We start from the raw sequence: 22,705 nt of genomic DNA, 5'->3' as shown, positions 1-22,705 counted from the left end.
ATAAATATAGCAGTGCATTGCATGGTTACTGCCAAAGCAACAGGCTCACTTGAGTTTGTGTGAGGTTAGCTTGGCTTTATAGATACCTTGTCAAATACAAAGTGTCAAACTAGTTTAGCTTTGCCCCAAATCACAGGAACTTCAAAAAAAAAAAAAAAGCTTATTTTTATTTGGAGCATTTGGAGTAATGTATCCGCATTTGCTCATATCAAGCAAATCTCACGGGGGAAGCTTTCTCTGCCTTCGCATTTCTTCAAAGTAAAAATTGTTCAAGCTCTTCGTTCTTGTGGCCGAACCTTTAAAAGGACTCTGGGAACAGCAGGGGCAGGACGTGGTCTACAGGCACCAGGAAGGCAGGAATGAGCTATGGCTCATGCTCGTGTGGAGGGATGGTTCCTCTCAGGCTCCTCTTGCTGTGGAGTGACTTCATTTCTGCATCCTTTACGCTGCTCAGCTGAGCCTTGCTGCTGAAACATCTGTGACCTTTTCACAGAGCCACAGCTCTGATCACTCTTGAGGGCTTTCCAGCTGCACTTGCATGCTGAAGTGCCCTGACCTGCCTTCGCTTCTCTCTCCCAGGGCTCCCACGTGGTGGTGAAATCTCCCTGGCTGCCCTGTCCTGGGGCTCGCAAGGGCGCGCGCCGGGAGCTCCGGCTGCGTGCAGCAGGTGCGCCTTTGGCCGCTTGCCCAAAAAGCACACCGCAGCTTATTACTGCCTGCCTCCAAGCCTCTGTGGCTGCTGATTGATCTCGAGGAGTAAACACTGACTGTGTTCCTCGTGTGCTGGTGGCACTTCGCATTAATGCTGTACCAGCTGTGAGTAATGGATCACTCACGGCGTGCGTTTGACTGTCGAGAAGCAGGGACTGCTTGGAGGTTCCCATCAGTGAGGCACTTCTCTTCCTAAGGGCCTTGCTCCTGTGTCGAGGATGAAATGAGCTGTAACTGGGAACTGCAGGATCTGGAGTGATTCATAACGATGGCTTGTGGGAAAGATGAGAGCCAGCAGTCCTACGTGCCCGCCCCAGGGAAGTTAGCGTGCAGCACATGCACAGTGCCCCAAAATGTCAGTGTTCAGACGATGTCAGTCTGACTTTGCTACCTAGAAGATAAAAATGTTTTATCAGCAGCGTGTAGGCTGGTTTAAAGGTTTTGGGTAGATGGGAGCCGTTCTGTATTTTGCATGCAAAAATGACAGTAAAAATGTTTATATTATTTGAGAGCCTCCAACCTTAAAAGAAGGGGCTGATCTGGTTGGTGATGGCTGACTTTGCTTGGATTCAGTGTTGTTTTCCTAAGTCTCACCTGTAAGTAGCCTGTTCCTGCTTCTTCCCCGAGTTGCCATTTTATGGGGACCTTTCTCCAGCAGAAGCGCCGAAGTACAGCTGCCCCACGCTGCTCTCAGGGCTGGGTCTGTATTCTAAAAGCATGATCCTTTCCCCTGAGACTGGGGCCTTCCAGCAGCATGTGTGATGTGGGAACTCACCCAGTTCTAGCCCTGACATCCCGGCACCTCTGTGAGAACTGGCTGGGAACCAAAGTCCCCCCAGAGCTGCAGGGATGAGCTGCACACAGCCCCAGGTACAGCGGGGGCATTATTTTATTTGTGCATCTATCCACAGGAGGGAGACAAACAACAGACTTTCATGAATCTCCCTGGTCTCACTGTGCTGCAGAGGTATTTTGTTGTGTCAGACGTTCTGCCCAAGCTGTTAAACTTGAGGAACACCCTGCAGTTGGATAGGTTAAAATATACCCGGGCTGCCCAGCACGCTGGCTGGGTGCTGGGAAAGGGCAGGGGCATCCAGCTTGCGAGCTGAGCCTTGCCACAACCGGGGATGTGGAGTTTGTTTATCATAGGCCTTGCTATTCTGAGACAGTGCTTTGGCCTGGGGACCGCAGTGGGAAAGGCAGCCACGAAGCAAGCTGAAATTGCAGGCTGCTGTGCATGTAGAGGTACCGAGAAACTCTTGTCCCGTTGTTTTGATAAATGAAATTGCACCGTGGAGAAGCCCGTATTGGCGGGAGGGGCGTTGACCACAGCACACGTGTCATTTTTGGTAATTCCCTCCTTGTTTATCTTCTCCTGGCTCCGCCGTTCCCTGCGGCTGGCGGCCGCCCAGCTGCGTGCCGCGGCGCTCTCCTCCCGGGGCATCCAGCCCGTGCTCCCTGGGCCGTGGTGCTGGCACGCTCCCCTTCCCGCGCCGCGCTCTGCCTGCTGTCGCAGGGGAAGCCTCCAGCCTTGATCCCAAACAGCCGGCTGCCCCGTCAGCTGGAGCGCATCAGCTGGAGCAGCCTCCTCCAGCGGGTGGAAACATAAACACCCGGCGCTGGGGATTTTTCCTCCTCCTCCTCCTTCTCCTCCGTTTACTTTTCTTACGCGCGGAGCCAGAGCCAGCTGTTCCCCATCCAGGCGCAGATCTCTGCCAGGGCTCACGCGCTCACAGCATTTCGTTCATTGTAGTGCAGCCTCCTCCAGCGCCTCTGTGTGCGGAGAAGGACCTGGGGAGGCCAGAGCTGTCCCTGCCCGCCTGTATCGCCCTGCACGCAGCCCACACGGCTGGGGGGGGGTTCAGGTGTGCGCCCCACGTGTGCGTCCTCCCCGGGGAGTGCAGGTGGGGCCCCAGCAGCTGCACCCGAGCCTCCAAAACCCAAATGTCAGGGCTGTGCCTGCCGCCACAGAGCCTTCGCCTGCACGCGTGGGTGTAGGAGTTTCACATCGTTATCTACTGGGGGAAGGGGGGAGCTGAAAGCTGCCCCAGCCCCTGGCTTGAGGGGCTCACTGAGCCCCCCCCTCCCTGTGGACACTGAGGATGCCCCTGGGGACATGCTGGGGGGCTGGAGGCACCGTGATTTTACCATCCTGGGCTCTCTCTGCTTTGCTGCGAATTCCTCTGGCTGTGGGCTGGTGGGGGGACCCTAAGGGTAGCACAGCTGGTGGGGACAGCTGGGGCCACTGCCCACGCTCCGCAGGGCTGGGTGCAGGCTGCTGCTACCCGTGGTATTTTCCATTGAAAAGGGTAAAAGCATCCCAGGACGGTGGCTGTGTGAGCAGGGTGACAGAAGGGTGGTCGGGGGGGCGGCAGGGGCCTCCTGTTTTCTAACCGACTCTAAAACAAGCTGCTAAAAAAGAGCTTTGATTAAAAAAAAAAAAAAAAAAAGTGCAAAAACCCAAAACCCCAGCTGGCAAGGCTGATGTTTCCTCTGTGTGCGCCGAATCCACGCTGATGAAGATCTCTAGGTATCCCCAGAGTTGCCCTTTAGAGATAACTCATCTTGGGGCCTCCACCACCCACGCCCAGAGGAGAGATTTCCTGGCGCGTGGGTGGTTTGCTCTTTCTTCTGCAGAAAACCCAACTTTACTCATTTTTTGTTCTGTGCCATGGTGCCCTTCATGAGCCCAGGGCCCCTGCCGGGGTCTGACACTTGCTTCTCTTGTTTTCCTTTAGGGCTTGCTGGTGGCCACCCAACCCCGGGCAGCCAGGGCCTGAGCCCCTGCTGCCAGTAAAATCTCCCTAAACCCGGCTTGCCAGGCACCGGAGTTCTCAGTTCCATTTAAAAAGGGGGAGAAAAGAAAGGCAAAATTTGAAGTTAGAAGTCGCGGACGCCTCCCTATGGAGCCAGACGCACGGTAACCCAGCACCTCTCCCCCGTCCCATGGGCTGTGGCACTAACATCCCCCCAGGTCCTGCTGACAGCACCTGGGTGTCCCCAGCTCGAAGGGGCTAGGGTGGCACCTTCACCCCTCGTCCCATGCCACAGGTAGGGTTTTTGGGGTGCTCCTAGCAGGTGCCAGCACCCAGCGCGCATCCTACTGCTGCTGGAGCATCCACATTATCCCACACCCCTGCCACTCCCCAGCACCCTGCTTCTACCCAAGAAGCCTCCTCCTTCTCCCAGATAAGCATCTCCCTCTTTTTCTCTTGCCCCGTGACATCTTCGAGGCTCTTCAGATGATTCACGAGCAGGTCTGCGCCTGTTGGTGTGCTCGGAAAGCTGAAAAATGACAGCGTTTCGCATGAAGCGTGCCCCTGCGCCGCTGCACTGCGGTAAAGGTCAGGCTCCAGCACCGATTCAGATAAAGCCTCGTATTTAAGGCATGTGGCTTAAACTGATTTTATCTGCCAGCATCGAGTGAAATAACATTTATCACAATGGGCTGGAGAAGCAGAAGTCATTTTTTTCCATTCCTGGGTGCCGCACAATTTAAAATATTTGAGCTTAGCGAGCAGCTGAGTGCATGGGGTGTCTGTTTTTTTTTAGTGCTCTCCAGCTCTCCGCAGTGAGGGTGTGCTGGCAGCACAAGTGGCCCCTAGCCGGGTGCTGTCTCCTTTTCCCATTCCCTTGTCCCTACGGTACTGGGTGCCTTGGCCCTGGGATGCTCATGGCCATGCTGGTGTGGCGGAGCCAGGGTGCGAGGCTTGCCGGCAGCCTGCCATGCCAAGGCAGCACCTCCAAAATTTATCCAACGTTCGAGCTGGCGGTGGACGGCGCAGCCGAAGCCTTGAGGTGGGACAGAGGGAAAGGCTGGGTTTCTGGCGGGCAGAGCCGGGCTGACGGCACACGCAAAGGGGCCAGAGGAACACCGGGGTGACCCCATGGGGTTGGGGACCTAGGGCAGGCGCTATCCCCGCTCCTCTCAGTGTTCACCCCAAGCAGGTGCTGCTGCTGGGGTCAAGGCCTCCGAATGATGCCGGTGGCTCGGGCGGTGCCCAGACCTGGAGTGTTTTTGGGGGTGGGTGAGAGCTGCCCTGCTTTGCAGTTCCCTGGGGCACAGGGCCCTGGTGCGCATCCCCAAAACCGTGCCTGAAGGCGGGCTGTCGCCGAGGTGCAAGGGCCGGCCTGTTCCCGCAAGGCGTTTACCCGACAGCCTTTCTGTTCGCGTGAGCCACCCACGCAGAAACCAAACCGAAGGGCGAGGAGTAAATAGCAGAAGCCTCTGCCTGTCGACGCCGTGCGTGCTGCGCTGCCTGCCTCTCCCCCTTCTCGCTCAGCCCTGGCTTGACCCCAGGGGCTGGGTGTAATGGGCAGCCCCGAGCCTACACCTTCATCCCTGATGAGCTTTTCCCAATTAATCGCCCCTGGGTGGTGGTGGTGGCGGCGGGGGCGGCAGGGCCGGAGGAAGCTGTGGTCGGCTGCCACAGCGCAGCTTGGAGTCTGCCACCACACAACATGCCGGCGGGCGTTGAGGCGAGGCGCACCTCGAGCGAGCCTGCCTCTGCCCCGCTTTTGCCTCCCCCCTTCTCTCGTTCCCAAGTAAAATTCGGCACCGCTGTGCGGGTGGAAACGTGCGAGGGGCCGGGTGTGCAAAGCCGCTGGGGGCTCAAGGGCTGCCCGCGGTGCAAGGGGCGTGCAAGGCCCGGTGCTGGGGGGGGGTGGGGGGTGTGTGGGGGGGGGGGCTGCGCGTTGCCGCCCGCGGGAGGGCAGCGGAGGTGAGCGGGAGGGGCCGGGGGCGGCGCTGGCGGCGCTGGTAAACACGGGGCGGGGACGGGACGGGACGGGAGGGGCGGGCAGCGGCAGCCCCGAGCGCGGCGGGAGCACCGTGAGCGGGGACGGGACGGGACGGGACGGGGGAAGGAGAAAGGAGTTGGGGGGGGAGGAGGAGGAGGAGGGGAAGGAGGGAGGGAGGAAGGAGAAGGGGGGGGGGGGGGGGACAGGCTGCGGAGGGCGGGGGGGCTGCGCGGGTACTGCGGGCAGAACAATGGGGCCGGGCGGGGAGGCGGGGAGGAGGAGGAGGCGGGGAGGAGGGCGGCGGCAGCAGCAGCAGCAGGAGGAGGAGGAGGAGGAGGAGGAGGAGGAAGGGGCGGGGGCAGCCCCGGCCGCCCGCCGCTCACCGCGCTCCGCCCGCAGGCGCCGCGCAGCCCGATGGCCAAGCAGCCCCCCGAGGCGAAGGCGCAGCGCGGCCGCCAGGCTGGGCGGCTGCCCCCGGCCGAGGGGCCGGGCCCGGCGGCGCAGCTGAGGCCCGGAGCCCCCGCCGCCCTGCCCGGCCTCCCCGCGGCCGCCTCCTTCTCCTCGTCCTCCTCCTCCTCCTCCTCGCCGTCGTCGTCGTCGGCCGCCGCCCGGCCCGTCTCTCCCTGCAGCCCGCCGCGGGCTCAGCCGCCGCCCGCCAGCCCCGGCCCGTTCGCCACCCGCTCGCCGCTCTTCATCTTCGTGCGGAGGTCGCCGCTGCTGTCGCGCTCGTCCAGCGGCTACTTCTCCTTCGAGGCCGAGCGCAGCCCCGCGCCCATGAGCTGCGACAAGGCCACGCAGACCCCCAGCCCGCCCTGCCAGGCCGTCAGCCACTACCTGAGCGCCATGGGTGAGTGACCCAGCCGGGGGGCTGCACACACCGCGTGCCGCTCGCTGCCAGCCCGCGAGGTGTCGGCGGCGCGAGGCCGGCGCTCCGGGCACGCCTTGGCTCGGGCTTGGCCGCGCTCCGGCCCCGCGTCGCTTCCCGCGAGGGGTGAGGGCACGCAGGGCGAGGCGTGCTGCTGCTCCTCACGTCCCCGCCTTGGCTTTGCTTTTTCTGCTTCCTCTTCCAACTCCCTCGGCACCCGGCGCTGGGTCGGAGGTGCCATGGGCGCGCTGCTCCCGCTCGTTTCGGTGAAACCGCAGTGGGCGCTTGGCAGCGGCGCGGTGGCGGGCGGCTGTTTACCCGCGGCTCGCCAGGTAAGCGGCAGTGGAAGCCTCTAGCGGCAGAGCCGCAGCCCGGCTCCCGCGGCGCGCTGCTTTTCCTCCCCGTGATTAATTCCCCGCCGGCAGCGGAGGAAACCTTTGGGCTTCCGCCCGGCGAGACCCGAGGGAGGTGGGCGCGTTCCCACGGAGCGGGGCAGGTAGCGCTTCCTGGGGAATAACAAACGCCAGCTCCAAGCTTTACGCGATCAAAACATCTGTTTTTTTTTTGTTTTTTTTTCTTTTTCATGGTTAATGGCTGTGGTTACAGCTGCAGAGTGCTTACTGTAACATGCCCTTAGGAAAGGTTTTCTGACATTATTGCTGTAATTACAGCTTAATGCAAGTTTCACAACCTTGTGTAGCAAACACACGTGGCACCGCCAGACAAGGATGCTGGAGTTGTGCAGCATGGAGGCGCGGGTGGTTTTGAAGCAGCAAATATTTTTTTTTTTCTGGTACTGCAGGAAGAGGTTGAAGTTTGCCCTGATTTTTCTGAGCTCTGGCTTCTTCACATCCATACAGAGAGCTCAGCGAAAGTTATCGAGACACAGCTTTTACTCCAGCCTTTGTTCTGTTATTGTTGCTAGGGGCATCATCCTAAACAGCCATAAGGCAGTGGAAAATACTTGAGCTGTGTACAAAGGACCCTTGGCTACTTTCAGACCCTGTGAAGCTGGAGGCACGGGGCTGTTTTATTCCCGGGGAGGGGCTGCAGGCCCCCAGCTGTGACCAGGGGGTGGGGACGGGCTCTGCATGGTGGGCGAGGACACGGGGTGGTTATTGCCAGCGCTTGATCTGCGCGCTTCTGCCTCTGCCGGGTGCGTGCCGTCAGATTCCCACGTGGTGCGAGGAAATCCCTCTGTCCCCCTGGAGGGAAGCAAGCAGAGGGACTTCGTGCTGAGTTTCTGTGTGCATGTCTTAGTGGAGATGCCGACTGAGCAGTGGGGGCACGTGTGGGCGATGGGTGCCCGCTGCCCCCAAAGCAGCCTGCTGTTTTTGCGGCTCCTTTAGGAGTCAGGAGGGAGGAGGCAGGGTGGAAATTTCAGTGTGGAGCGATGGGTTTGTGTTTGCAGCAGCAGGAGAGGGGACTTTTGCGTGGCAAGCTATTGCAAGGGCTGCGTTTGCAGCGCTGCCCGAGACTCGCTTGGTTTGCTGTGGTGAAGGCTGCTTTCAAGATTCAGGAGATTTTGCGTTGGTGTCGTGTTCTTGCGTGTGAAATGGTCAAAACCGTGTGTGAGAAACAGGGTGGGTGGGTGTGAGGTGGAGATGTTCTTGGGTGGGAGGCGGGGAGCACCCTGATGCGCAGTGCTGGTGTGCTGTTCTGGGAAGGGTGCTCTCGAGGAGGAGAGGAGGAGGAGCTGTGGTGGTGAGCAAAAGAGATGATGCTGGAGACTGCATGGCAGGGCAGCGGGGGAGATACGGAGGAGGAAACAGGAGAAGAAGCCTGCTTTTCTTCAAAAAGTGTGGCAAAGAAGGGCAGTGGCATGCATGGGGATGGCCTGCCCATGGGAGTGCTCAAAATAACGTCACCCGAGACCAGAACCCAGCTGTTTGGTGGTGCTGTAGGAATCCTAGGCTGATATTTCGAGTCTTTGGCTCTCAATGGGAGTGGATTGCTTTGCTCGCTGCTCTCCCAAAGGGCAGCTCTGTCTGAAGGAGCAGGAGGTGCGCGCCTGGGTTTTGTGCGTGGTTTACTGGATGTGTTTGGAGCAGGTGCTCTGTAAATGAGACTTCCCTGTGCTGTTGGGATCTTGATGTGCTTTCCTACTCTCCAAGAGAAGGGAGAGAAGTGTGAACTTCTCACTGCTTGTGGATGAACCTGTTTTGTGCTCTCCAGCAGCGTGTGAGAAGAGCAAACCCCCGGCTGCTGTGAGTAGAGCCCTCGCTGAGCCCTGACGTGAGGCCTCGAGTGAGAGGTGGAAAGGGAAAGGGGTGCTTTCATTGTCAGTCTAGCGTGACGGGGGGAAATCCTCCATCAGCAGGAGAGGTGAATTTAACGGGGAAACCTTAAACCGAGAAGCTGGAGGTGTGTGTGTGTTCGTGCTGGCGCGGTGTGGGCTGGGTGTTGCTCACACTCTGCCTCAGTGGTGCGGTGGAGCTCTGCGTGCCTGACCTGGTGTTTCATCCAAGGTTGTTTTCCTGTGTTTTACGGGCTTTTCCTGAAGGGCATTTGAATTACGCAACCCCAAAGGTGGACGCGGTTTGGGTTTTAAACATGGACACAGCAACATTGCCCCGCCAGGCTGCCCTGTCCCGCCTGGCTGGTGGCACTGGCCAGGGAAGCTTCTCACAGACCTCCTGGCCTTCAGAAGCTTTTGCATGTTTACCGGGGGGGTGTGGGAGACATTGCCACTCTCCCTTCATGGCATCTGCTTTAATAGGGCAATTAGGGCCCACGGAGCTGTCGGGCAGTCGTTTGGTCCCTTGGCCTCCATGAGGCGAAGCGCTGGAGGAGCCACCACGCGCGGACGGGCTGAGGCCCGGGGCCGCCTCCCCTCGCGTCAGGCGGCGTCAGCTCCCAGTATGACTGTGGCCACCCCGAGCACGCTCTGAAAGTTCCTCTGACTGTTTCTGCAACCGATTATGACTGGACGCTTTTGATATTGCGATCCGGCAGTGCCGCAGAAAGTCCTTTCTGAAAACCTCAGCCCGATTTCACTCTCAGCCACCGTGCCCTTGCGGCGGTGTGATGCCGGGGCAGGACCGATGGAGCGAGCGGGAGAGCCACGCCGGGACCGCTTCGTGCCAGCGGCGTTTCAGACAGGCCCGGATCCCGCGTGTGCCTTCCCGGAGCGCCGAGGCTTTGCCACCTTTCATTCAGCAGCTTGGGAAATAAATAGCACGGGGCCGTCCCCGGGAAGGCAGCGGGCACCGCTCCTGCGCTACTACAGTGTGAAAACAAAACAGCTCCCCAAGCCAAGCAGTGTCAGCTTGGCTCAGAAATAAATTTTCCAGTCAGGTCGGAGCCAGACTTCTTATTTAATTTTTTATTTATTTTTTTAATTTTTTTTAACTGCCCTACTAATCCTTTGAATATTTTGAGATTGGAAGCTATTTGTATTCCCTCGCGAGTCCTTTTAAGCTTTCGTGCCAAGTTTGTGAAATGCTCTGTTTTGTTTTGTGTGCTGTTTTTTTTGGGTAGTTTTTTTTTTCTTTCTTTTTTTTTTTTTTCCTCTTAAGGCTGCATTTCTTTCTCAAATCTGAGCTTCTCGTGGCAGGAGGGGGCAGAGGTGGCACAGGTGCTGCACCAGTGCTCGCCTGGGTCAAAGGCTCCTTCTTTCCCCCTCAAATATTTGGGGCATTTTGCACTGTTTTATCACATGTTCAGAAACTTCTTAAAATGGAGACTAAAGGGGTTGGTTCTGTACAGTTCAGTGTAATTGATGTATTAGCTCTTTTTTTCTTTTATTAGCCAGTGCCGTTTTCTTGTGCCTGGTTTATTTTCTGCTGAAGAGCTGGAACGTAAAAATTGAAGTGAAGAGCCTTCCAGTCCTGTTGGGGAGCTGAAAAGTCCACGAGTTTGCTCAAAGTGCAGTTTCTCCAGTTGTGGCTTTCTTCTTAGCATGACAAAAATAATTGTTTTCCTTTTCTTGCTGGATGCCTCAGAACTGTTTGGAGAAGAAATGTGAGAATTAGATTAAACTATCAAGACAGAGTTTTTTTTAAGGTTTCAGAAGAAATTGCTGCTCTGCCTGCAAGAAATCATTAGGTTTAGAAAGGGGGGCATAAGGTTTTGCTAGGGAAAGAAATTGAAGAGCAGCAGCTCCATTTTCCTCAGCTTTTCCTCCTTGTTTAAGAAGGAACCAGTGCTTGGATGTGCCACAGGAAGCGCTCCAATAGGAAGCCTATAATAAATTAATAAATAAAAGCCTAATAATAATGGACAACCAGTATGGAATTAAAACCTGTCTACAATACACATCGTACACATCAAGTCACAGTTGCACTCTTTCTGGGTTTAATAGAGTATTTGTTGTTGTTGTTGTTTTTTTTCTCTCGTGTTCATCTGTTTCAAATGCTTGTTTTTGTTCTGTGCAGCTTCCAGGTGGCGGTCTCACTCGCTAGCAGAAGAAATACAGCCAGAAATATGGATTGCACAGGAGCTGCGGCGCATTGGAGATGAATTCAATGCCTCCTATTGTCCAAGAAGGGTAATTTTCTTATTTTTACTTTCCATTTCTTTACACTTAGTCTCTAAAAGGGAAAAGCTTAATCATATCTGGAAACTAGCTCTGCGGCAAGTGTTTCGTTCACTCAAATGTAGAAAAGGATGCGCGGGTGGTTGCATTCACCCGGGTGCAGGGGCGTGCTGCCTGCGTTGCGGAGTTGCCCGCTATTGCAGTGTCACTAAACGCACTCAGAGTCACCAGCGAGTTGGGACCGGAGACTTCCAGTTATCGCAGCTTTGTTCCCAGTACCAAGAGCCAGTAAAGCATGGTCTGCTGCTGGGTTAGGACCAAACCTGATGGTGACGAGGGAAAAAGACATCTAAAAGTTGAAGCAAGTAAAGTTGAGGTATGGTTTTGGGACAGCATCAAAAGGAGCCGTGCTGGGAGGCTGGCACTGTTGGGTTCCAGCGCTGGTGTTTTAAGGGAAACGTGCTGGGAGCCAGCACAGCTTCCCAGCTTGTCCAGTGCCCACATTGCTGCTGCAGAGGATCATGTGTGTCCTGGTCGCAGACAGGGATGAACCTGTCTGATAGCTTATAAGCAATCGACAACAGGAGCTCCTTCAAAAAGCATGTGTTTATAAGATTGTGAAGTCTCACCTTTAGTGTTGCAACAAAAATGGGTGGCACTAATACAAATAAGAAACAAGCCAGCACCAAGAGAGATGAAGTAACAGTAGTTTTCAGAAGAACGTTAGCCAGTAACTTGCCTGTTGTACATCTCTCATGGCTGCGTGTTCGTACATGTGATTTCCAGTCCATCTACTCTTCCTTTTCCTCGTCTGTGGGAAGAAGAGTCAGAAGTAGAGGCGTTGGTGACGACATGCTGACTACCCGGATCTTTATCCATCCTCCCCAGCTCGTGAGTCACCCCCGCAGCATTTCCTCACCACGTCCAGGGTCTGTACAACAGCTGCCTTCAGGCAGAAACTCTCCCCCAAAATGGGCACCAAGCTGCTGCAGTCCGGCACCTTCTCCACAGCCTTTCAGCACTGCCTTGCTTGCAACTTGTACATCACTTTTTTTCTGAATGCTCCCACTTTTCTGCCATGCTAGGCTGCTCTGTTGCAAGCCCATGCTTGATGTGACTCTGTGGGTGATGTGAGAAATGCATCCTGCGTGGTTTGTACTCACCTGAGCGTGTTCTGTGACCCGCTGCGTGGCAGAGGGTTTCCTTCAGCTGCGCTCCTGCAGTGGTTCCCAGCAGAGCATCCAACCCGCTCATCTGGGGAAAGAACTGAAACAGGGCCACGTTTGGCTTGTTAGATGACATTAGTATGGCTTGTCATGCGTGACCCTAAAAACACCGAATGCCTGTAATAACATCAGAAGGATGTGATACGGGCTGTGCCTATTGCTGCCTGGCTGGGTTGAGAGCACTGAGTAGTTCCTTAGTGTCTGTAGCTCGGGTGCTCTGCAACAGCTCCTGCAGCGTCCTGGTTGCTTGTGGTTACCCATCCCAGTGCTCCCCTGCATCGAGTCACCTGTCATGCTAATTCTTTTGAATTTATGCTTTTTTTTTTTTTTACCCCCCTGCTTTGGAGTCAGCAGCCTCCCCTGTGGATTTGCTCTCGTTTTCCCTTGCTGCCATGCATGCGGATGAGGGCTGCGCAGGTCCACAGGGGAATGCAGCATTCCCCTGTTCTCTGGTGGCAAGGACAAAGTAGCATCGCCTCCCGCGGGCTTAATTACAATCTGATGAATTCCTGTTGTCTATTGCATCCAGAAACAAGCGGCTTGCAGAGCATTTAAGTAATTGCTGTGGATTTATTGTTCCCACTGTGCCTGGCTATTGCTCCCTGAAACGCTGTCTTTTCCCGCTGCAAACAGCGTGCTGTTGAGGAATAAACTTGCACATGTGGGACTGGATCAGTGGCACAGCACCTGGGAAGGGAGGAACAGGAGGATTGTAGCCCATGTCCCTGTCCTCGTCCTCGTCCCCGCCTCGCGGTGGGCGCAGCCCAACTTGTTCGGGTTTGCCCTTTGAGCGCAGAGCCGCGGCGAGGGTAGAAATGGGGAACTAAGAGAGCGGTGCCAAAACAGCTCTCGCCAGACAGGTCGGGGCTGTTGGACGGGTCTGCACTGCTGCTCTGCCCCGGCCTGCACCCGGGAGGAGTGCAGGGGTCCCTAAAAGCAGCCCTCTTTTGTTTTGCGCCTGCCCTTAAAGTCCCCCCAGGGCAAAACGAGTGGGAAGCTGGCAGTTCAGCATCAACCCCCTCCTTGTCCTTGCTGGCAGATTGAGCAAACAGCAGCGGCCACAGTGCTCTGCTGCCACACAGCTCCACACCGAGGCTTTTGTTACACGGAGGGCATGTGGCATGCCAAAAGCTGTGCCATTTGCCCTCTCTCCTCCCAGCTCGAGGGTGCTGAAGCATCCTCTGCAGGTGACGAGTGTGCTCGGCGTGCGTCACGGCCCCGTGCCAGAGAGAAAAGTTTGCATATCGGTGTAAACAGCGTGATTTCTCTCTTCAGGGCATGTACGGACATGGTTTTGCTGCACTAAATATAGCCCGAACTGCACCGCTTTCTGACAGCACAGAGAAGGAGAGGTGGTGACACTGAGGCTTCTGTTTCAATGCTTGAAAAAGGCAAAAAGCTCAAAAATCCAATGCTCTGTGCTGATTGCTGCTGTGAAATAATGAAGAAAAACTTGCTCCAAGGAGAAGCGCCTGGAGCCCTCATAGCTGAACCTGCGGAAAGCTGCCACCATCAGCAGGGACCTGCTGGTGCTGCTCTTCCTGCTGGGGGTCCTTACTTTTTCCTTTTATTTTTTTAAATTTCTTATTATTACCTCCCTGCCTCTTGTAGCAGGGCTTACTGCTCATTTGCCACGTTTCAGCCCCCCGGCAGCGTTACACGCTTCCCACGTGAAGGGGGACAGTGCCATGTCCCCATTGAGCCTGTGAGGCAAATGTGCATGGGAACAGGCAGCTTCGGCCCTCTTGAGTATTATAAAGCTTTTTATTGGAAGAAAACATGGAAGGTAGCTGGGTTTACTTAAAGTGCTTGATATTGAGCGTGTGAAATCTCTGTTTCCAGGTTTCGTTTGCAGGAGCTGAGAAGTGCCTGCTCAGCCCTGCTCCAAAGCATCGGGGGGTATTTGCCCTGTTTGTGTCTTATTGTCCCTGCTCAGAAGAAATTTTGAGTTGACTTTCACAGAACTGGTTCAATTTAAGTTCAGTGTGGGCAGGGGCAGTCCCAGAGGGTGGGCATGGGGGCATAGGTTTTTTGCAGCAGTTTTGGCTTCACCTTGGTGTGGTGCACAGATGGGGTGTCAGCAGTGGCTTCTCTAGCAGTAAAGCACTTGATGGCATTGAACTGGGTCTGTCTTTTCCTCCTTTCCCTCTGTGGTTGCCTGTCAGGGCAGGCTCCCATGCAGTTTTTCATCCCACTATTTTGTTTGCTTCAAAAAATATTCACTAGGGTTCAGCAAAATGCAAAATTCAAATCGTCTTGGTTTCGACCACCACTTCTAACAAATTTTGGAGTCTCGTCTGTATTAAATTTCTTGAAACAAGCTCAGTTGGTAAATGCAGACCCCCTGTAGTTGCAGCAGCACTGTGGGGCTGGCAAGGAAGGTGCCACATCTACCTCCACCTTTCCCACGTCCAGGCAGTGTTGCAGGAGGTGTTTGTCTCGTGGGTGCTGTGCAGTTGGGAATTAAAGTCACTTTTTTACCCTGTTTTCCTTCTAGGGTTTCTTGGATAACCACGTCGGAAACCCCCAGGTCATTATTCTGCGTCTCCTGCATTATATCATCCGCCTCATCTGGAGGATGCAGTGACGCCATGTGGCACGGGGCGCTGGGACTTGATGACTTCTTCCAAAAAAAAGAAAAAAGATGAAGAAGAGCTGGCGCCAGAGCCTGGCACTTCGAAGCCGCCCTCCCCACCGGGACGCACGATGGCTGGATGAGGGTGAATTTCCCACACGGACCTGCCGGGACTCCCCAAAGCTGGATTTTATCTGAGAGTGGTGTTTACTGTGTTTCTCTCAATTTTTTTAAAAAAATCTTTCTTTTTTAAAAAGGACTTGGAAAATACTCAATGATGGTCGACTCCTGTTCCATCATCGCTTCCAGGAACTTATCAGCTCTTCTTGGATATTCCCAAAAAAACAGCGGAGCCAGCTGATTTGCAGAGCTGCCTTAGTTTGTGCTGCAGCCACTGCGCTGCCAAAGAGGATGAGGAGGGAAGAAGGGCAGAGGGATTTCAATCAGCACTTCTCTTACCTGTAAATACCTAATGCTACCCCAAATCTAAATTCATTTGCATCATGCAAATAGCCTATTTCCTGCTGACTGATTGTTTTTATATATAATTTTTTTTAAATTCTGAATTTCAAGACTTAGCTGTCAGATTCCCAGGGTCCAAAATACCACAACCAACCAACCAAACAAACAAAAAACAATCCACCAGGTTGCCTTTTTTTAGAAATTCTTTCTATAAGACGTGTGAAAATGCTTCTGTATTGTATATTATAATATATAACGGTGACTGAGTAATTCAGCAATAAACCATTCTTGGAGGCAGGTTGGAACAGTTCCCAAAACACTGCAGTTTTGCACCCAGAGACAGGTCCTGCTGCTTGACTCCAGGAACTGCTTTAAGGCATGGTTAGTGTGTTGCTGTTAAACCCAGGAGGGTTTGTGGCACGTTGGATGTTTTCTGGGATCTTCTGTTCAGACAGGACCAGGACGAAGAAGGGAGAAGCCAGCCAGGTACGGGCATGGAGATGAAGACCCCGAAGGCTCCTGTGAGGGGATCCAGCTGGAAGAAGGGCCATGGCAGTGCTGCAGGACATGGACTTGCACGTGCCTGCAGTTAAGGTGTCACCGACCTATCATTGACTTGCTCGACGTGGAGCATTGGGTCTGCTCCCCACCGACTGCCTCGGGAAGGTCTTCTCCACGTGCCAGGTCTCTTCCTTCCACCTGGGAAGACCTCAGCGGGTGTTTGTTGCCTCAGGACAATGCCCTGTCTCCTCTCCCAGCTGTAGACCATCCCGTGTGGCTCAGGAAGCTCTATGAGAGGCCCAGGAGGCCACCAGCAGCAGCAGGATCTGTGTCCCTGCCCGTGGAGGCCCCACCACCATCTCTGGTTCATCTCACGCGGGATGCTTCTGCACAGCAGGCGCTTTTGGGGCGTGCAGTTGCTCCGACTGCTCGCGTATCTATGCACAAACATGCTTCTCTTGCCTTCAAAGCTGTCCTCTTCCCTCTGGCTGGTGTAGATGGTCCTAAAATCACCTTCCAAATGCTGCAGTTAGTTCTGGTTTCACCAGCACTGTAGAAGAAAAAGCAAACCCAGTCCCACGATAGCATTTTTGTCCTACTATGTTGCAATATATGTGTCAGGAGAAGCTGTTCTGAGTGCCATTGTGTGAAGATCAGTGTTTCCATGCTGGAAGAGCTGTACAATCTGACCTCTATGCACTGGCTGGTAGGCAATGACCCATTGGTGGCTGCGTGCCCCTGATTGCACTCGTTGGAAGGATTATGGAGCAATTTTAGTATTTTATTTTTTTTCTGGTCCTGCAAGACAAGCATCTCGTGTGGGAGATGGCCTCGGCTGCAGGGATGACGAGAAGAGTATTTTCGAGGGGGAACCTCTGCACTTGTGGAGAGCGAGCAGCTGCCATGCCCACCGACCCTGGCTGGGCTGGAGGCTGCGCTGCCCTGAGCATGTCCCGTGGAGCACACCAAAGAATTGCGGCCGGCGCCCAGCACTTTACCCCATCCTCCCGGCCCTGTGCCATGGAAAAACTCCATGAGTCCATGGGGGAGAAGCCGAGGTGTCGGCACCCGCTGGCTTGGGCTTCTTCCCTGCAAGCCTTCCTGGCCAGAAGGTAGATGGAGGAAAGAAGGTAGACAGAGGAAAAAGCAGCCCCCTGAAAAAAACAGGCTTCACCCCCCTGTGAGCTTGTGGGGGTTGTTTTTTTAAATAAAATAAAATTTCTGAAAAAGGTGTTTTTAAATAGTGATTAAACTCATTTTAGCTGTGTTTGATGATGGATTTTTTTTTTTTGGGGGGGGGGTCATTTTAAGCCTCTGTAGCCTGTGCTCTGTTCTGCCAAAACAATTCAATGAAGTTTTCTGTGGTTGTGGAGAAACCAGATTTGCTGGATGGTCTCGCACCATGTGTTACGCTTCTCCTCTTCTGGTAACTGTAAATACCCGAATATTTATTAGAGTAGGACACCGTATTATTTTCATCATCTGAGCCAAATATCTGTGTGCAATGTAGTCCCTTTCCTTTCTCGTGTAAGTTTTGTACAGCTTATAAGTAAGCAAAAAAAAAGAAATCCTGTTTTTTCTAAACTTTTTTTTAGAGTTGAACTTGGTAAATACTGTAGATTTTCTTTTCCTTTTTTTTTTCCTTTTTTTTTTCCCTGTGTAATTAATGCACTCTACTGTTCCATAATGCTGTAACTTGCAGAAAGGTTGCATATTTATTTTCTGCTTATTTAAGTTCCTCCACAGGTTGTGTCTCGCCCCTCCCTGGCCCCAGGTCTCTGGTGTGTATGGACCATGCGAGTGATCGACCTCCCAGCACTGCCTGCTGGTTTCAGTGCAGCCACCACTCTGTAGGACAACAGATTTGTTGGTTTTAAGTGCCTAAGTGCCACTTTTCCTAGTGATTTAGGCACATATAAGATGTCAGCATTAGTGACATTCAGTGACAGTTTGGCTTCTCCACCTCCATGAGTTTTCTCAGTCCCTTTTCAAACCACGTTTTCCTCTGTTTCAGCCATGATCCTTGGACCAGATTTAGCATCAGGTACAATGGGAGTGCACGCTGATGTCCTGATTAATTACTAACTCATTTCATAGGACCCAGCATATGTAGCATTTTTATTGCAATTTCCCTGGCTTACTTGTGTTTTGCACTGATGAATTTTGGACAGGGTAATTGCCACTTTACTTGTGCAATACTGCTGTAAATAATTGCAGATCTTTTTTTTTTTTTTTTTTTTTTTTTTTTTAAGATGCAATCTTTTATGTTCTATAATATGAATTTTATATGAATAAAACTTTCAACTATTTGTCATGAGTGCTGCTTTCTTTGGGGATTTTCATATCAGCTGGGGGGGAGGGTGATGATGACACAGGTAATTGCCATTTTATCACCAATTCCCCCTAAGGTGTGGCGGCAGGCTGCTCCAGGCTTGTGGGGAGGCTTTGTTCTGGTCTGAGATGCTTTCAACGTCCTGGTGCTGTACTGCATCTGTTAAATTAAGCTATTTTCTTCAAAAACCCTTTGCGAGGAAATTCTTGGTGATTTTAAATGCCTGCAAATGAGGAGAGCTAGCCTGTGATTGATTTAGTTGGTTAATTAATTTAATAGGGTTTTGCAAGGCAAGCTCTTTCTTTAGACACTGTTTAGGATTCCCATCTGAGTTCTCAGATTTTTTTTTAGCTATTACTTTAAATTTTGTATTTTTGTTTTAAATTTGAATCAAAACCTGGGAGTGAAAACGACTTCCCCAGCCCCCTCCTGCCCCCAGTTCAGAGCCCTCCCCAATGTTTTAGGGCCGGATCCGCCTCAGGGTCAGCGATGGCGAAAGAGGGCGAGGGGTTGGGTCCTGCATCGCGTACCCGCGCGCTTGCTCTTTTTGCCTTTATTTCACCACAGATAATAGATGGCAGATAACTGATAGCATCAGGCGCGGTTTGGAGCAATTATTTTGCTGTGATCGCTCACATGGGGCTCTCAGCACAAAAGGAGCAGATACGGGGTGATGGTGAAGCTTGTGAAACGAAGCAGGAAAGGTGGACGTGCAGCAGGGAATGGCAGAAACGAGGAGCCTCGCATCCCTTTCCATGCACACACAGCTCCACGCGCGCGCCCCGATTTGTACCTAGCGCTCGAGGAGGAGTTGCTTTAGAAGATGTTGCTGCTCCCCGTTATTTTTCTCCTTTTTTTGGCTCGCCAAAGTCCTAAAGCGCATTACACTTTTTCTGCTCTCCCATAAATAAAAGATCCCCAAGCTGTGTGCTTGGGAGGCAGACTTTAAGCATTGCCCTTTTCTCACAGCGATGCCAAACGCTCGGTGCCCACCGCTGGGGAGCCTCTGCTGAGCAGACCGTGATGCTGGCCACCACTTTCAATTTTTTGGTGGATAAATCCCGACCATGCTCGCCCACCTTCACCTCCAAAGCATCAGCTGGGGACAGGACAGCAAAAAGGAAGGAAGAAAGAGGGAAAATAAAGAAATCAGAGGGAAAAGTGCCCAAAAACCTGCTCCCTGTGAGAGCCACTACCTCCTGCTGAAATGTATTAAAAAAAATAAAAGTCCCCCTCGACAAACAACTTAACAAAAAAATTCTGGATTATTTTTTTTTTCTTGTGCGTGTTTCAAATTACAGAAGTTCCCGAAAGGGAAGTTTATAGGTTTCAGGTGCTATTTCGGGGCCTTAGCTCAAAAAAAAGGCCATACTGCCCAGACGAGGCCATGCCAGCTGCCAGCCCCATGCTGCACAGGGGTTTTCTGTCCCATTAGAAGCGCGGTGGCACTGGGATTTTAGGATCCTGAGGCTCTGGGGAGAGCCCTGAGCCATCCAGGAGGGTTTGAAGCTCTCGGTGCTCTCTGGTCACCCGACGCAGCAGCCCGCTGGGCAACACGGTGCGCGGGATGGACGTCCTGCCTCATGTTTTGGGGGGAAAAAATGAAACAGCGCTTTTGTGACAAACAACAGGGGCTCGTCCTTGAGCTGGAGCTGGAGCAGTGCCAGAGTGGCCTGTGCAGGCAGGTTGTCCCACGGGCTGTTCTCCCTTTGTTTTTGCTGTGACTCATTTTGCAAGGTGCCTGCCTGAACCCCGTGATCTCGGCGAGACAGCAGGGGAGAGAAACGCACCTCGGCAGCACGGCAGGGCAGTGCCTTCCTGCAGCTACAGCCAGCTCAGGGTGCTCGTGGCCCAGCTTGGCCATGGCCACGTCCAGGTTGGCCATGGCTGGTCCCAGTTGGCCAGGTCCCAGTTGGCCAGGTCCCAGGTCCACCAAAGACACATCACCAGGTCCTGCCCCGGGAGAGGCCCTTTCTTCCTGTGGCCTGAAAGGTTTGCTTGAGTAACGAATTAAAACCACCGGCAACTTTATCTCTGTTTGGGTGATGACAAACTTCCTTTATTCCTTGAAAAGGGAAAAAAAAAAAAACAAAAAACAACAACACACAATTCGATCATGGAAGAAGCCACACAAATGGCTCACGGTTGCACGTGCATCTGCCCTGTCAGCTGAACCTACTGGAAATGTACCTAGGCTTGTTTACTGGAGACTTTTAAATCTGATGGTTTCCACTCTGAGGCTCACAGTGAGCTGTGGTACCTGGAAGGAGCCTTTCTAAACTTGACGGGAGGCAGCGAGATGGAGAATGGCCACCGAAAGCCACCCGCAGTGATGGGCAGGAGGGAGGGCTCCTCCTGCCCGCACCCCAGCACTAGTAAATCAAGGTGCTCTGTTTTAATAAAGAATGACTGTTTTAATAAAGAGTGACTGCTTCAATATGGATTTGTGTGGGACTTTTACGTGGGATTAATCTCATTCTTTTTAAAAAATGAACCCATTAAGTCAAGTGTCCATTTCCAAAGGCAGCCCATGGGGGCACACAGCACTGCTCTGAGCATCCCTGAGGTGCTGCAGGGCCACGGACAAAGCAGGCCCCAAGCTCCATCCCCTCTAAAGCACGGCTGGAAGGCTCTGGGGCCATCCAGCACCAGGGGAGCGGCAGAGCCATCCTGCCATGCTCTCACTATATTTTTTTCCAATGACTCGCCTCTGACCTTTCAAACACCTGTTCAGCCTTAAACAGCTAAAAATACCCACCAAGCTTTGCATCTGATTTTCATACTGCAACAAAGCTCACTGTTTCCAGTGGGTTTCTTACATTTCTGGAGGGTTCTAGGATGTTCGACCTGGGCGGTTTCACCTCGCTCTGGAGGGCAGCACAGGGCTCTGGCCACTGGCAGGGCTTCCCAGGCTCTCGCACCCTGGCAGCAGTGAGGGCAGAGCTGTGTGGACGTGTCTTTACGGTGTAAAAAAAGCCAATTTTCATCTGCTGCCGGACTCCCGCCACTCCCAATGCCAGCCCCAAAGCACAAAAGCCACCTGGGTCAGGCATGCCAGATGCAGCCTGCTCTCCCTACCCTGGCAGCCCTGTCCCAAGCCAAAATCCCCCAGCAGCTTTGGCCTGCAGGCAGATAAATCCCACCAGTGCAGAAGGAATGGGGCAGGGGTTTCCCCTTGGCCAGCATTCTGATGGGCTCATATTTTAATTTTGTCGGGAGGGCACGGGGGAGCCTTCGTTGCTTGGCCATGTGGCTGGAGTTAATTAAACCACGCTTTGTCTCAATGTTATTCGCAACATCATCCGCCGAATGGGAACTTTTTGACAAAGACATCATTTTAATTAGGGAGGAAATGTTTGAAGGTGGCACAATGTCAGTTCCCGAAGGGGGCAACACACCGGGCAGAAAGATGCCGCTTCCCCCGCCGTGCACCAGCACTGTCGGTGCTGCTCTAATTGGCTCTGGTCTGCACAGCTGCAGCAGTGCTGGGTTCAGTCTGGAGGAAGGTGAAAAAAAAGTATGGAGTTTTTGCCTTTTTTTTTTTTTTTTTCATAAACCAGAAACTGGCAGCACACGTCCTCCCAGTTCCCGTGGGATGCTTGGCCCAGCTCTGGGTCATGAGGAGGCGTCTCAGCATCTCGGCAAGGAGAGGGCTGCAAAAATGCAAGCGGAGGGATGCGTTTCCACACATCCTTCCAAACGAAAAATGGGTTTCTAATCTCAGCACATACCATTACAGCTGGGTCTACCCTTGTCCGTGTGATTTGGGTGGTGCCATGGCTGATGGGGCCTCGCAGGTGATGGGGAGAGATCCGCTGACCTGATCTCTCTAAAACTAGCTTTAAAGAACAATCTGGGGATAAAGCCCCCTCCTGACCACATGAGCTGGGCTGATGGCTCTAATGGGTGCACTTGGGGCATCTCCTTGGGCGCATCTCCCAAGAAAAGCCACTGAGTGCCACCACTGTATGCCTGGGGCTTGAGGCAGTTGCCGAGCCCTTGGCTGGCCAGGGAACGCTACGAGTGAGCATCAGCATTCAAATTACTTATTGGCAGAAATGGGTTTAAAAATAGGCTTTTATGATAAACAAACTAACCTCATACAGGAAGTGAGCTGCAAATACTAAAAACTAGTATGGTGTAAGGGAGCTAGTAGAGCACAGATCTGCCCCCCCCCCCCCCCCCCCCAATTAAAAAAAAAAAAAAAAAAAAGACATTAAAAAAACAACAACTGTGCTTTTGATGCTCTCTCCTGCTCAGGGCAAAGAGGTGGCATGGGAAAAGGGGGAAGGTGGCTGGGGACAAGGACTCTGCTCCCAGCATGGGGCTGGCTGCACCCAAAGCAAGCAAGGCAAGAGGCAAGGGTGCCAGGCATCCAGTCAGCTCCCCAAAAATCAAACATGGGGTGGAGACACCAGCTCCTGCATGCTCTAAGCAGGGTCTGGAAGAACAAAACACAAACCTGGCCCCAGGGTGATGCTCTGCTTGCCTGCATCCCAACCACATGCGTATCAACAGGCAGGGACAGCAGGGAAATGGAGACAGACACAGAAATCAGGCAACACAATGTGGGGCTGCATGCGGACAGCAGATTTGGTTTCCCTCAGCCCTGTTTTCTTACAGAAAAAGGCAAAAAGGCAAATATCCTGCTCCAGGGATGTGGGAGCTGCAGGTGTGTGGAGTGCTGGGGAGAGGCGGCAGGATTTCTGCTCTCCTCGCAAACCCAAAACAGAGCCAAACCCTGGCAATGCACAGCCAGCTTTGAGTCGTGAACCTGGTGTTTCAGTGTGTTTGGACTTCAAAAGGCGTTTGCTGC

At 53.4% G+C, this 22,705-nt stretch overlaps 1 protein-coding gene and 1 long non-coding RNA gene across 5 annotated transcripts in view; one reads left to right on the top strand and one right to left on the bottom strand.

Moving 5' to 3' along the window:
• The first annotated feature begins 5,472 nt into the window (after positions 1-5,472).
• On the top strand, positions 5,473-17,688 carry BCL2L11 (BCL2 like 11). 2 transcript variants are annotated; one of them, XM_068675197.1, is made up of 4 exons: positions 5,473-5,542; positions 5,851-6,298; positions 10,693-10,805; positions 14,517-17,688. In XM_068675197.1, exons 2-4 carry the CDS (start codon positions 5,866-5,868, stop codon positions 14,604-14,606), a joined length of 636 nt encoding a protein of 211 aa, XP_068531298.1. In that variant the 5' UTR covers positions 5,473-5,542; positions 5,851-5,865; the 3' UTR covers positions 14,607-17,688. The 2 variants fall into 2 exon arrangements, with proteins under 2 accessions (XP_068531298.1, XP_068531299.1); XM_068675198.1 differs by lacking the exon at positions 5,473-5,542 and having other exon boundaries at positions 5,719-6,298.
• LOC137853170 (uncharacterized) overlaps positions 9,627-22,705 on the bottom strand; it is a 27,811-nt gene continuing 14,732 nt past the window's right edge. For all 3 annotated transcript variants that reach the window (XR_011094300.1, XR_011094299.1, XR_011094298.1), the window contains 3 exons: positions 11,957-12,059; positions 11,533-11,604; positions 9,627-10,262 (listed from right to left, as the gene is read on the bottom strand). This is a non-coding gene — a long non-coding RNA (uncharacterized lncRNA). The remainder of the gene's footprint in view (positions 10,263-11,532; positions 11,605-11,956; positions 12,060-22,705) is intronic.

The sequence above is a fragment of the Anas acuta genome, chromosome 3, assembly GCF_963932015.1.
Source record: "Anas acuta chromosome 3, bAnaAcu1.1, whole genome shotgun sequence".
NCBI classification, from domain to species: Eukaryota; Metazoa; Chordata; class Aves; order Anseriformes; family Anatidae; genus Anas; species Anas acuta.
This window is presented reverse-complemented; position numbering and strand designations above follow the sequence as displayed.